This window comes from Nesoenas mayeri (assembly GCF_963082525.1).
Source record: "Nesoenas mayeri genome assembly, chromosome: 4".
Taxonomy (NCBI): domain Eukaryota; kingdom Metazoa; phylum Chordata; class Aves; order Columbiformes; family Columbidae; genus Nesoenas; species Nesoenas mayeri.
In genome coordinates this window covers 44,368,204-44,382,805 of record NC_137540.1, presented here as the reverse complement: position 1 = coordinate 44,382,805, position 14,602 = coordinate 44,368,204, and the positions used below count along the sequence as shown (strand labels likewise).

General features: G+C 39.6%; 2 protein-coding genes across 3 annotated transcripts in view; both read right to left on the bottom strand.

Annotated features, from left to right (window-relative positions):
- The window catches only part of FAM149A (family with sequence similarity 149 member A), a gene marked incomplete at both ends in the record, with an annotated part of 29,641 nt that extends 27,572 nt beyond the window's left edge, over positions 1-2,069 (bottom strand). Inside the window, one exon of the mRNA XM_080344039.1 lies at positions 1,780-2,069. Coding sequence (XP_080200165.1) covers positions 1,780-2,069 — 290 coding nt within the window. The remainder of the gene's footprint in view (positions 1-1,779) is intronic.
- Positions 2,070-6,218: 4,149 nt separating this feature from the next.
- On the bottom strand, positions 6,219-14,464 carry TLR3 (toll like receptor 3; the record flags this gene model as incomplete). 2 transcript variants are annotated; one of them, XM_080343744.1, is made up of 5 exons in its annotated part: positions 14,414-14,464; positions 12,015-12,463; positions 10,422-10,613; positions 7,086-8,911; positions 6,219-6,447 (listed from the first exon to the last, which is right to left on the bottom strand). In XM_080343744.1, exons 2-5 carry the CDS (start codon positions 12,453-12,455, stop codon positions 6,219-6,221), a joined length of 2,688 nt encoding a protein of 895 aa, XP_080199870.1. In that variant the 5' UTR covers positions 12,456-12,463; positions 14,414-14,464. The 2 variants fall into 2 exon arrangements, with proteins under 2 accessions (XP_080199870.1, XP_080199869.1); XM_080343743.1 differs by having other exon boundaries at positions 14,364-14,426.
- Between the last annotated feature and the right edge of the window lie 138 nt (positions 14,465-14,602).

The following is a 14,602-nucleotide window of genomic DNA, read 5'->3' as shown; positions in this document are numbered from 1 at the left end:
AGGTCAGCAAAACTAATGTTCCTTAAAAAATGGATTCTATGTATCTGGTTGTCATCAGCATATTGTAGTAAGTGTAGCATAAGGCATCTTCTTATCCTTCCAAAGAATTTCATTATCTCATATAGCAGGATAAATTTTTTCAAACAGTAATAGAAGTGGATTTTTTTTTCTCCATTTAAAGAAAAAGAGATTTATTCATTACCACTACTTAAATTTTATTAGAAGGATATGAAGTCACTATGTAAATAAACAGTAAATGTAAAATCCTACAAAGTACTGCTATAGTTTAGTCCTATATGGTATTAGGACAAGTTGTTGGTAGTTGTGGAGCTCAGAAAATTCAGTGTACCTGCCGAAGACAGGAAGATATTAGTTCCAGATTTTCACTGGTTTGCACTCTCAGTGTATTTTGATTGCTATCAACTTGTCAACATCTAAGAAAAAAACAGCAAGACATAAAATGGATCTTTTCATTTATTAACCAATTACTTCATTTGGGTAAGCAAAAGCATCCTATCAATAATATAATATTACGTTCTGTAACTCAGAAATTCAAATCTGAACTCTACGCAAGGAATACTGAAGTTTTTAATATTTAATTACAATGCTGCTTCTAAAAGCTTGGGTGAAACCATCTCATTAAAAAATGCTAATGTGAAGGTATAGACTTTCCTTGTCAAACTGATGTATCTTATTCCTCCTTCTACATCTTTCTGGTTTGTTTTGTTTTGTTTTTAAGACAGACAATAGCTTATCAGAATAAGCTTGACTGCTATGAATAAAATATTTGAAATGCCACTATGCATACATGTGGATAATTAGGGGATATTGGTTAGAAGTGTTTCTATCGCAAGCTGAGAGAGCTAAAAACTTAACTTTCCAAAATACATTAATTCCCACTGACATTTGACAAAATATTCATGTTTCCCTGACTGTCAGCAATATCAAAGACTTGCATAGTTTAGTGCTACAGAGGCAGCAACTATAGACGTTCACATAATATATACAGCAGCCTTTTTTTTGGTAAGAGCACAAAATACTCCACCAATACAATACAACTGTTACTGACTTCAGTAAGCCCTTCTGCTACACACCTTTGCTTCAGCAGAGTTATCAGCAACTGAATCCTACAGCACACAGGTTTATCTTCAGCAAAACCTACACATTCCAAAGTTGACCTTGAAGATTAGACACAGAAGCATCCAAATAAAGTCTCATATGTGCTATTGACACTTCAGATTTTTTCAAGGCAATGACTGAAATGTGTGCTTCGATGCACAGCTGCAACTTGGGGACAGACTTCGATATGAGTCATACACCTGCATGCGTACCTTTATAATCCCTACTCAAGCTCAGCACCTGCTGTGCTCCCTCAGGACTTGGCTGCTTTCCTTGCTCAGCCTCTCTGACACGCCTGGGCCCTGTTCCCCGCAGGGACTGGGCAGTTTTCTTCCGCCAACACGGGGCCGGGCTCTTTCTTACCTTCGTTCCCCCGACATACAGCTGCCCGCTGTACAAGGGGCACTCTGAGCACAGTCCAGCCCTTTGCGTCTTACAGGCGCCTAACACAGCCCTGGTACAAACCGTCACCTTTGGTCTTGAAGGTGCTCTGTCCTACCTCCGGCATACCCCTGGGGGAAGGGCACTCCAGCGGAGAGAGATGTTCAGTACCTCTCAGGGCACGTGCAGGTGGAAAAGGCTGGGTAGAGGGAACCCCACAGGAGAGAGGGGCGCACACCCTCCCCGTTCCCCGCCGCGTTTCCGGGGACGCGCACTCACGCGTGGCGCGGTGGGCGGCTGGCCGCCTCCTCGCCGTCAGTCTCCGCCGCCACCTCCTCCCCGATGTCCGGCAGGGTGATGAGCAGGGCCTTGGCACCCGCCCGCCCCCCGGACTCCCTGTCCGCCGCGGCAGCCGCCAGTCGCAGGGGGCGGCCGCCCGCTCGCTCCCCCAGCGGTACCGCCCTGCCCGGGACGCAGCCCCCGCCGGACGGGGGGCGCTGGCCGGGGGCTGGCGGGGCACGGCGGAGCTTGGCGAGGAGGGCGCCCAGGTCCAGGGCTGCTACCTTCATGGCGGCGGGCCGGGAGCCCCTTCCCGTCCCCGCAAGGCCGGGCGGGGGCGGCCGGCGGCTCTCCCGGCCGGGGCTCCCGCAGCCTCCTGCCCGGCCCAGCGGGCGTTGCTAGGCTAAACAAACCCGACCGAGAGCGGTGCACCCCGCCCGCAAAAAGCCTGCGAGACGCCATCAGCCTAAGCACCTGTCATAGGGAAGCGTAGAGCAGTAACGAGTTGCAATCTGTGGGCTAAGGAAATAAAGTGTGGCGTTTTCCCTTTTGTTAAAATGCCACTAGTATTAAGGGGCAGAAACCAATCCCACCTGCCAGGGCCGCAGGGCTCTGCTTAACACCTTTTTTTGTGTGGTGCACGCCAAAAGGGTTTCTAGAAACTCGGAGCAAGATGGACCCAATGCAGTACACCTTGCTACACCAGGTCAGGCAACTGCAGAAGGGAGCTGTGAGGAGCAACTGTCTATGTACAAAGATACTACCAACAATCCCAGGCAGCTTGAAGAGCATTAGCAGGTGTCAGGATCTAAGACCTTTGTCCTTTGTCTATCTGCTACAAATATCAGGCAGCTAGAGGCACATGAGTTGCAGCTGGGGCAAATACTGCACTAGCTTTGCAACACGGGGTTCTCTGTCTGTGTGGATAGAAGAGTGATCATGCTAGCAGCAGTTTGGGGACACTGTCATGGCTGGTGTTGTGGAAAGGACAAGCAGGTGACATGGCCCATGGTAGCATCCAAAAGAACAGCACAGGCTGAAGGATAGCACAGTTCCTTTATACATAAAAGCCCAATATTATATATCAAGCAACTACTTCCTCTATCAACTTAAAGCTGGCAGCTGCTGCTAGACAACAAGCAAGGGTACAAAGTGCGGAATTTTATCCCTGCCTTGTCTGCCTAGCACAGCAAGGAGTGCAAGGAACTGGCAGAGTGAAACACACAAGAGACCAAGTAGAGGACTGAGATTTGAAATTGGGATATTCTTGGCCTTTTTTCTTACAAATGAAAACAAATATATTCTGACTGAAGTTATGGAATAGGTCCACATAAACATAACAGCAGCACGATCTGTGCTTATTCCTCATGATGTCAAAAAGCCTTGACTGAGCCACAGTGAAAGTAGCATAATTGAGCATGTTGATTTACAGTATGTTTACCTCAGCTGCAGCCCTGAAGCAACTCTGCATGAAGAGCTGGTATAGAACCTATTATGAACATCACTGTCTGTAACTTGTTCATAACTCCCTGTCATTCAAGTACTGCAGAAACAGGTTCCACCCCAAATCTACAGATATAAGTCCTTTAGATATTCTGCTTTCAATACAGATGATTCCTCTTTAGTCCTAGGTAATATCTTTGACACTACAAGTCTGGAAATATTTTTCATTTATTTAGTATCAGACTCCTCAGCAAATCAGCATAATATAGTCTCATGCTGCACACTGCAACTACCCAGCTCAGATATGGACTGTTAATCCTGAGAGCACTTACAGATCTTTGCCACACTAAGCCCATTTACTCACCATCAAATGTACATGAGCAGAGCAGAAATAGGTAACTTTCAGATAGACAGAGAAAATCTATATGAAATTTTTATGTCAAGTATAAGATTACTATTGGCCCTGTGCTTACTGCTTTTGTGCTTTTTTTAACATTCCTCTAATTCTCATTGTAAGCCTTTATAATGTCTTTTTCTGTTGCAAATTATTTTAAACAATGTAGATACTAAAATAAATGTTTAGAACACATCCTATTTTTATAATTTAAAATGATTTTCATACATTTGCAATTACTTTTAGTTTGTATTCCTAGCTATTAAAAACAACAACAACAACAAACTCAGCATCCATAAAACATTTTCTCAGTGTTTTGACACTGATTTTGGGGGCATTTGTAGTAACAAGAAAAATCTTTATAGAAATCTTTATAGAATTTAGACACACTGTCATTTGTCAGGTTTTAGGAACCAGAAAAGACCACTTGATCATCTGGTCTGACCTCTTGTATCACATTTCACTTTGGCATTTCTCCATGAATTCTCTGGATCTTTATGTCATTTTTTATATCCATGTGAACTACTAACGTTTTCCAAACAATTTATGTTGATGTGGAATGAGAAATTCTGCTACTATATGTCATTACAGATTTAGGAAACATAGGAACACTTTCATATGTTAGTCTTTAAATAAGAGAAAGAACAATTGACATGGTGCATACCTGGCACCCCATCCTCACAGACTTGCCTCCTCAAATTTCATGGCCTAAGCACAAAGAATTTGTCACTTCACCTGAAAAGGTCAGAAAGATGAGATGAAAGCATCACAATGAGGATAATCCTATTACTGTAATTAGGGAATCATCATCTACCACTTCAACTGTAAACAAAGCCTTTTTTGTTTTCACTCAGGACTTCCTGAGCAACTGCAGACAGTCTACACCCCAGTCTACACACTGTCATTTACAGTTTTATCGTCATGGGACATACAAACCTATTAAAACACAAGGTTTTTAATCTATGCATACAACAAATAATGAAAAAAGCTGCTTAATATGTTACGTATATTGATTCTTGGAGTAATGGTGGTATTGAAATCGATGAGGGAAATGCGAGGGGAAAAAAAAGGCAATTAAAAATATTCTTAAGATTTGAAAGGTCACACACCTACTGAAAATTGACAATGTTTTATATGGTACTCAGAGTAGCAATTAAATATTAACAAAAACATATAAATTACTATCTAGTCGCTAATTTACAATAAATTGTGTTCAAACACTCCTTAAAATTGCAAACAGCCTCAAACATTATGAACATCCTTTCACAACACTCTTTGCTGGTTCTCAGCTCTCTCTGTATCAAGCAACTAGCCCATATATTTGAACCTCAATGCTCTGGCAATTGCCAACTAGCCCATGTTTCTATAAAGTGTGTTATGGAAAAAAACAAACTAGATTAATATAGAAGAAATTAAACTATGGAATTCTGTCTAATTTCTTTACAACATTCTTTTTTGCTATCAAAGGCAAAACTATGTACAGCTATAAAGAAAAAAGGAAACATAAAATTTGAAATTCATCTACTTTTGAAGTTTTTCTCCCACCCTAACTATAGTCACAGTAAAATTTCTGGTATGCTTTAAAACCATTTATTTGGGTGGGCTTATTTTTTGTTGTTGTTTGACTAGTAATAAAGATTCGAGTATTGAAATTACAGTAGCATCAGCTTCCCCACAAAGTTGTCTTCTGGTTAAGCTACAGAAAAATCTATGCCTTTACTCGTTCTATACAGGTGCACCAGCTATGCGTTGGCCATACTCCACATTGATTTCAAGTTCTATTTAATGTCCCACATATAGTTTTATGAGCATTTGAATAAGCAAGGTGACAGCTGTCAGTATAAATGTCCTCTGCCAGCTCTCTGAATTTTGATAGGGAGGAGTAAAAATGTTTGTTTAGTTATACCACATTAATTAAATCACTTGACTCAGTCTGAAAATCTGGTTCTGCAGTACTAGCACCACCCAGAAGGCATAAGGAATGCTTTGCCATGTGTTCTGAACAGGCTGCTCACAGGGTCACGTTTCTTTCTGCAGCTTTCACTTAAAACACAGGTTTTAAAACTCACTTTGAAACTCTGCGATGTTTCTTGGTTTCAACTACATAAATAATTTTCCGTGTTATTATACTTACTCTGCATCACACGGAAAGCTTTCCAATTTTAGTTTCACTGAGTCTCCCCTTGTCTTATGAAAGCAAGCAGTAGTGTCCACTCTACCCTCTAAACAGAATTTGCTATTTTATCATTATTGAATTCTCTTTTACATATCCCTTTAAAGCAGAGTCGATGTCTTTTTTACACTGCACCAGATGGACATTTTTGGTAGGACACCAGTCATTCTTTCTGCTTTTCAGAATTTCTATCACATTTTTTAAGCGCAGACTGAAATGACTATCAGTCATGATCCATTCTAACATGTCACTTCATGCAGGTGAATCAAAATATTAGCAAGAACATGAATATAGACTAAATTATACTGACTTATGTATCTTTCCAGCATGACAAACTTTTTTCAGGTTTTCCTGAAGACCTTATAGTTTTCCAATGACAGAAAATATGCAATAAAATGACCCCATAATTCAAATCTGTACTTTCATAATTCACTGTTTTTTACTATTAGATTTAAGTGCCATCACTAATTGCTGATGAAATGCACTGACTCGTTCTTTCTGGGCTGGCCAGTTCAAGATGCAGCGAGATCTGAACATTCCTCTTCTCAGGTGAAGTGCGTGATACAACTTGTAATCTTGGATCTCGTGAAGAAAGATCAATATAATGGAGTCCCGACTTTGTTCAATAGCTTGCTGAAGAGCATGATACACCTTAAAGCTGAAGCAAAAATAAGAGAAAAATATGTGTTTTCCTTCATATGGATGGAAAAAATGACAAACAGTTCTTTTAATAGCTCACATAACAGCACATTGCAAACTCAAGTATTTGACTCCAACAGGGGTCTTAATGTCCATTTAATTATATAAAATTGTCATTGCTTATGTTAAATTACTTACCCTCTAACTAAAGAAAAATATCATCCTCTAAAAATATAACCTAAGTCAACTGTCTTGATATAGCTTTGTTTAGCAAAGTTCCTTTCTTTCTAAGATCACTACATAAGAAAGACATTTAAAGACAAATAAAAATAATCTTTGGATGATAGTGATCTCACCCATTATTGCTCTTTTTCAAACATGTAATTTTAAGGCAAGCAATCTGCACAGGTGACAGCTTGACTTTTTGTATAAAAATATATTGACTGAGAGATTCTAATGCCCACTAGTGTATATGTGGAACAATTAACTTTACTAACTTAGGAATTATTCTGAAGTTATGATCTATTAAGTAAATATATTAAAATAGAATTTGCATGGCATTTTTGTTAAATTAGACACCAAAAATATATTACCTTCTTAAAAAAAATCAGTTAAGAAATTTTCTCCATTACATATAAAATTTTATATTCTACTCACTTTTTGCACCAGGGATCCTGTAAGAGGTGCTCAGTCACAACGAAAATAATCTTCCTGCTCCTTTGTATACTGTTAACAGTGGCTTCAAATTCAGATATGCCCGCTTCAAAGTCCCGCTCTTCTAAACAAAACCTAATTTGAAAGTGATAATTTTTTTCCAGAGAGATGAAATTCTTAGACACCCAATCCTTGTCCTGTCTTGCATGAATAACATAGGCATCAAAATCAAATTCTTCCTGTTGTCTGTCAAGTTCTTTAAAACCAAGTACTCGATTTACTGAAATATTCCAGTAGAAAGAGATTCTCCACCCTTCAAAATGGATGATAAGAACCATAAAAATTATTAGCATCACAGTAGTGGTAGTGACCACAAACAGAAGTTTAAATGGAGCACTGTCTTTGCAGGCTGAGCTATCAAAATGTAACACCAGATTACCGTGATATTTAGGGGGGGTGTTGCAAATGTACTGGGACCTTAATCCAGGTATATAAGTGTGAGTCACATTAAGCCAATCAGCAAACCAAGCAATGCTTTCACAGGTGCAATCAAATGGATTGGAATCCATCTCCAGTATTCTCAGGCTCTTAAAAGCTGGGCCAAACACTTTTTCTTCAACTGAGGTTATCAGATTTTTCTGAAGGTTCAAGAAATTCAGAGAGTTTTGGTCATCAAACAGAGTTGCTGGAAGCAAATTCAAATTATTGGCTCCTAAATCCAAGTCTTTTAATTGAAACAAACCCTTGAAAACCTGAACTGGAATTTCATCAAGCCCATTAGATTTTAAATTAAGAATACGCAAGTTGGGAAGATCTTTCAAAAAAAGAACAGGCCCACCTGGATTTGCATCTTTCCAAAGTCGGGCTAAATTATTGTGCTGCAAATCCAGAATGTCAAGTTTGTGAAGTCCATCAAACAAGTCTTCTTTTATGTTTGCTAAGTTGTTATTGCTGATGTCTAGGACAGTCAGATTTTGCAGAGGATGAAAAGGTGAAGGAGAAAGTGCCAGGTTACTGCAACCTACCTTTCTCAGCATCAGTTTTCTAAGGCTTGGGACAAAAATGAATGATTCACTTCGCAAAGTCAAATTTTTATTATAGGAAAGATAAATATCTTGTATATTATTGAGACCTTTAAATTCATGACCTCTGAGCTCTTGACTAATTTCATTGAGACCAAGATCGAGAATTTTCAGGTGTCCCAAGGAGGAAAACGCCCCACTTTCTATTGTAGAAATTCTTGTTTTTGTGAGATTAAGAACTTGCAAACTGGAATTAGCAAGTGATGAAAATGTTTTATTAGTTATTCTTTGTAAGTTTATGTTGCAGTTACAGAGACTCAGGTATTTCAGGTTTTTCAGACCTGTGAACATATTAGCAGTAATTCCTGGAAAATTGTTATTATCCATTATAAGGTACTCCAGTTGGTATAACCAGTGAAAGGAAAAATCTTCAATTTTCCCAATAAGCGAATTTATCAGATTCAGATGTTTGAGGCTGGATAATCCATAAAATAAACGTGATGATATATGAATGTTATTATGCTTCAGGCTTAAGTACTGTAAACTTGAAAGCCACTGAAATGAATCATCTTCTATCACAGACAGAGAATTTTGGGAAAGGTTTAAAACCGTAAGGTTTGTTCCTTGCAGTCCCTGGAAAGTTGATTTGCCAATGTATGAAAGATTCACGTGGCTCAGTGAGAGATTCTGAATCGCCGTGTTTGATAATTCTGTACAAAGTTTCTTTGTGCGATTTTCACCAAGTTCAACATTGTCCAGTACAAGGCCAAAGAGATTTCCAATTGCATGTAAACATCCTGTGTGAAACTGAAAGGAAAAGAAAAAACAGTTTTGATCCAAACAAGGGGATTATGTAAGAAAGTAGCCCCATAAAGCCAAAATTTGGGCAGGTTTTTAAATGAGATTTTTCAAGCAGAGTATAACTCTTAGATTCAAGTTTTTCCACAGCCAAATTCAGACAAACACTTCTTGGAGTTCATACTTCTTGTGATAAAAAGTTCTAAAATTTGTAACATTGTTATCCTAATTCCGAGTAGTACTTGTCTAGAAGAAGATAGAAAGTTGCTTAGTGAGATGCAACTTAATTACAATTTTGCATCCAACTGCTAAAATGCTTTCACTAGGAGCATCTAAGAAATTGGGATCATGCCTTTCTTCAGCTTTCTTTTATTGACATCTGCTGGGGGTACCAATATACTAGTGCAAAACTAGATACACTGTAAAAAAATTATCTAGGCCTTCAGGCAGCCAAGAAGAAACCCAGTTTCTCTGGGTGAACAGAATCTAGACTCATGAAATGTGATACCACACACTTGCTTCCACAACATAAACGCGTAAGGCTGCTTTTCAGACAGCAGTGCTGTAAAATCAGAGCAGCTTAAACTAGCATAAAGTAGCACTGCACGAGAAAGGAGCAGTCCCATCTACTTACGCTCACTATGTACCCTTGCACCAATATGACCATACATGCAGTCACATGGTGAATCAGATAGGGAACCAGCCTGACTACAAGTTTCTCCACTGATCCAATGCGTCGCCTCACTAAAGCTTGTATGCGAAAGTGAGAGGTATGGAGTGGACAAGGGAATGAGGAGGGTGGAGTTGCCTCTCAGCAGTGCTACAAGCTTATGCCACTCTTGTAATTTCAATATACCTGTTCTTTACAAATCAATCAACTAGGAAAAAAAGCTGAGCAAATTCAATGCAAATTTAGTATTCATATGCTGTGGGCCAGACAGTTTAGAACTGCAATACTTACCATCACTCTTCAAAAAATCATACCGTAACACCAAGAGTGTGTCAGAGAGAACAGTAAGGCAGGTGGCAGAGAAAACACCCATTTGTCTTTTTAAAAGGGTGAGTATACTTTTCTGCAATCATTATTTCTCTGGGGTACCCCACAGGCACAAATGAACATTCTCTTTGATTAACTGGGAAGTGAGACCTAGGTTATATAGCTAACCTTGCATAACATTGCACTTTTCCCCCAATTAGAAACTATGTCAACCACTCTCTCTTCAGAACAAACAAACAAACAATCCTGCATAGAAAACACCTGGTAAGGATTCACAGAGCTACTTGATCTAGCTATTGCTTGAGACATCTCATAAACACAGAACCAGCTCTTGCCTGATTTCAATGGGAGAAAAATTATGATGGGTATCACTACTGGACATCAGCAGTAACACTGTACACATTAGAATAGTTTTATCTTTGACCTCAATGGATCAAAAATGCAATGTAAATGCCATACAATCATAAAGGATAAATCAAGATAGTTCCATTTTATACTTACACCTGTTGAAATGCTTCCTACCTCTTTCAGCGGATTTGATGACAAATGAAGACTGTTCAATGAGGTGTTGCTAAGAAAACTGAAGTCTTCCTTTTTTAACTCAGTGATTTGATTGCTATCCAACATGAGCTCACGAAGGTTCTTCAACTGTTGCTGCAATCCTAAATTTGCTGACTTCAAAAGATTATGAGATAGGTCCAGAATATTCAAGTTCTGGGAAGAAGATACCAACGGACAAGTATAATTTTTTTTTTTTTTATTTTGTATAACACCATTTTGAAATATTGCATTGGAGTCTAATTGATTTGAAATTAGTTGCAATACTACAGTTAAATTTGTAACAGAGAAATGGCAGCTTTCAAGCTCCTGCAGGAAGAAGCTGTCTGTATTTTCTACACCTGTAACTTTTGTGTTCATAGTCTTAAACTGCTAAATTATCTGCTGCAAACCAAAGAATTACTTTATCTAAAATTCCTTAATTCACTGAAAGCCCTCCTGTTCCAGATAAAGTGATAAAAGCAAAAGCCTACAGCTGGCTGCAGTTAGAACCACCACAGTATTAAACCTCGTGTCTACACTGTGGTCCACCCCCACCAATGGGAGTGAGGAAGCAGTGGCAGCCTACAAAGATCAGCGCTGTACTCCTTGTCATATGCCAGTTGATGCCCAGGTTCTCATATGACTCCTGCACCTGCAGGGGAGGAGATGCTGCCCGGAAGTGACTCCACAGAATGTGCCTGGAGGTGCCTCAAGCCCAGCCTCCATCAGTGCATGGCAGAGGCAAAGCAAGGGTGGCCAGAACATCAAGTCTGTTCCCAGCACCAAAGCTGGCTGTACTCATTTGTGCTTAGTTGAGAGTCAGCAGTCCTCCAGTGCAGGCACAGACATTGTAGGTAACTGAACTGGAATACTGAGTTTAGCAGAAAAGTTCAGACTTGTTCTAAACAACATGCACACTCATTAGAACATTATACAATGATTAGTAGCTGCACACTGTCTCTATTTTCTTTTGTCCTTTTGCATGATTCCCTGCTTGGTGCAAAGACAATGGAACAGCCTTTCCCTGCCTTCTTTGCTGGTTCCCCAACCACATAGATGCTACAGAGAAGAATATTTAACTACATGTAAACTATCAGGAGAAATAAATGTAGAGTAAAAAAATATTTTAATTCTTTCTCAAAGCCGAAAGTCCTGTGAGACACTACATTCACCCTAAGCACTGGCCTCCATGGTCCGAGTAATTACACCTTGACCTTAAGAATTTAGGCTAGCAACTATTTTTAAACCCCAGGCAATTCAGATTCCACAGCATCCATTTTGCCCTATATGTCATATGCTGCTGTTCTCTCAGCACAAATCCTGTACTGAGAGGTGTCTTAATCGGATGCAATAGGGAAAAGGGGACAGAGAGCATTGACTCCTAAGGATGGCTGAGACTCCATTGTGCTCTAACACAAGAAGCCACTAGGCCTTTTATTTAGAAAAACAATGAAGGAACATTACATGCTGAGTATTTTCAGAGGCAAATAGGCAGCTGTTCTGTACACAAACTGGAAAAAAAAAAATCCTCATTTATAATTTATTTACATGAAAAGATGCATTTCTCATGCTTACCTCCAGGGCTTTGAAAGGATCATTTTTTATATCTATTCTGTTGTATCCTAGATTGAGCTCAGTCAGATTGGTGCAGGAAGCAAAGACTCTGTCAGGGAGTTTATGCAATTCATTATGTTCTAACCTCAGAATCTGCAACAAGGGCACATTTTGGCACAAGTCTGGTTGCAGTTTAGAGATGCTGTTGTAGCCTGCGTTCAAGTAAACCAGCTGGCTGTACTTGGTCAGATTTGCAGGACCTAGCTGTCTTAGCTGATTATGAGAAATATCCAAACCCGTTATATTGTCTGGGAGATCAGAAGGAATTTGAGTCAGCTTTAGGTGACTGCAGTCAGCCATTTCATTTTGGATCTGACACTGTTTTCCAGCCGAGGCACATAGCAAGCAGATAGACACCAGTCTGACAGAGAAGCTGCTCCACCAAAGAGTAGCACTGCCCATAATTTTATCTGAAAAGGCAAAATAAACACAATACAAATTACAATCATTTTGACACAACTTACATCTTAAACTGAAGACTAAGCAAGCCAGACTCAAAAGACATGTAGTTTATACTTAGCAAACACTCAGTATTTTTAACCCATAAAGTAGTATTCATTTCTGCAGAAAAGGCATGTCTAAATCTTTCTAAACTAAGATTTTTCTTGAAAAACAATAGTATTGTATTACATAAAAATAATTATGTTCAAAAAGCTACCAACACTTTATCTATTATCAGTGAACATTTCCAACCATTTTCCCTTTCTGATTAATTTTGCATTGCTTTAACATGCATAGACTACAATAAATATAACAAATTATACACAGGCCTGTCAATGTTAATCACTGAGCTCTGAGCCTTAGCTACACTGACAAATGTTTATACACAGGCCCCTCAGTGTTAATCACTATGCTCTGAGCTTAACTGCAGTTAAAATATTTATAGTTATATGCAATAAGAATGCTTCATATGCCACTTTATTTTACAGTTCTTGCCAGTTTTTGTTTTACAAACCAGCCACACAAAATTCTGTCTTGCCGTCTCATAGCGAAAGACGGAATACAAGGCTAGAGAAAGGAGTATGAGAAAGTAAGAGCAGACAAAACAAATCAGTACCAATATAATCAGGGAAAGAAATGGAGAACAGCCAAGGTGTAGAGAAAACACGGCCCATAGATTCAATACATTCATCCAAATAAGGAAAACTTGCACATTTAAGAGTTTATATACCCCAGCTATCTGTTTCGAGCATTTCCATTAGGATATCTGCCTCTGGTTGCTCTATCTTCAATGGCTCTGCCTGTGTAGGTATTACATTTCTGATTATTCTCAAACTTTTTTTGTATTCTATTCAGGTTTGATTTATTATCCATAAGATTTAAATTCACCTACTGCTTTTGTAATACAGTTTTAGTGGATAAGGAATAAAATTAATTCCACACAAATTCTGACTGAAATAAAGCTGTAAGAGCTTTAGAACAGTGAGAGTTCATTAGCCAGCTGAGTCACGGAGCTTGTCTAATTAAATAGCATTTCTGCTAATCAAGAGAAGAGTCCAGTGTATCTTCCATATAATTCTCCACTGAATTAACCTTTAGCAGAGGGAGAACAAATACTTTGAGACTGCTTGCCGGAATATTTTTTCCATGCTTAGTAGAAAACGGTAAACCAAGGTTCCTCTGCTTCATTTTTTTCTTTGTTTAAAAAAATATAAAGCTTATACTTTCACTCCTGAAGCTTTGATTGTCTAGAGACAGTCTCTACATACACATATCTGTATGGCCTTCTGCCCACAAATTTGGAACCTACCTGCCAACCTCAGTTTACCAGTTATTTAAGTCTCAGCATGATGGCCTTCCAGGTAGAGAAGACTATTGGTGCTGCACTACAGAACAGGCTATAGAATAGAATTTAACCTTACTAGACTTAACAAGAATCTAGAAGAGCTTCTCAAAAGACTAATTCCCAGCAATAGGGACTGTCTTAGTTCTGCAGCTCACATTTTCCTTTGCTTGGAACCTGTGTTTAATTAACATGGTCTAGCTTTGAGCATATTAGATTATTGGTCAATAGCAAACAATGCTTTTAATGTTACGAGCAAGAACTTTAAAAAAATGGAGAATTTAGCAGGGAGCCTCCAGCATATCCCGGGAGGGACATTCCCACTATTTCCATTTCACCTGTATTGCCTTTTTTTTTTTTTTAAAACACACAAAAATACCCCCTGCCAGCTGAGGACAGACATCCGGGCACAAGCACCAAAGCACACTCCTTAAGCAAACAGCAGTAGCACCGTCTTGGCTAGCTTGGAAGTTAAGAGAAATCCAAGGAAATCCCCTAAACGCCTGAGCAGGACTTTGGCTTCGTACCTCTGGTATCTGGATTTATTACAGAAAAGCGAAGAACGGCATCCACTCACCGCTGCGGGCTTGATCTCCTTCGGTTTGGGGGCATCCGGGGACTGCACAAGTTTCTCAGCACACGAAAACCTTGAGGAAACGCACTGCCCAGAGCCGGAAGAAGTGAAACCGAAAGTGGGACGGGCTGGCCGGGGCAAGCGCGGAGGCAGCTCCCGCAGCGCCGGGGCGGTGGCTGGTTCCCCGCCGCA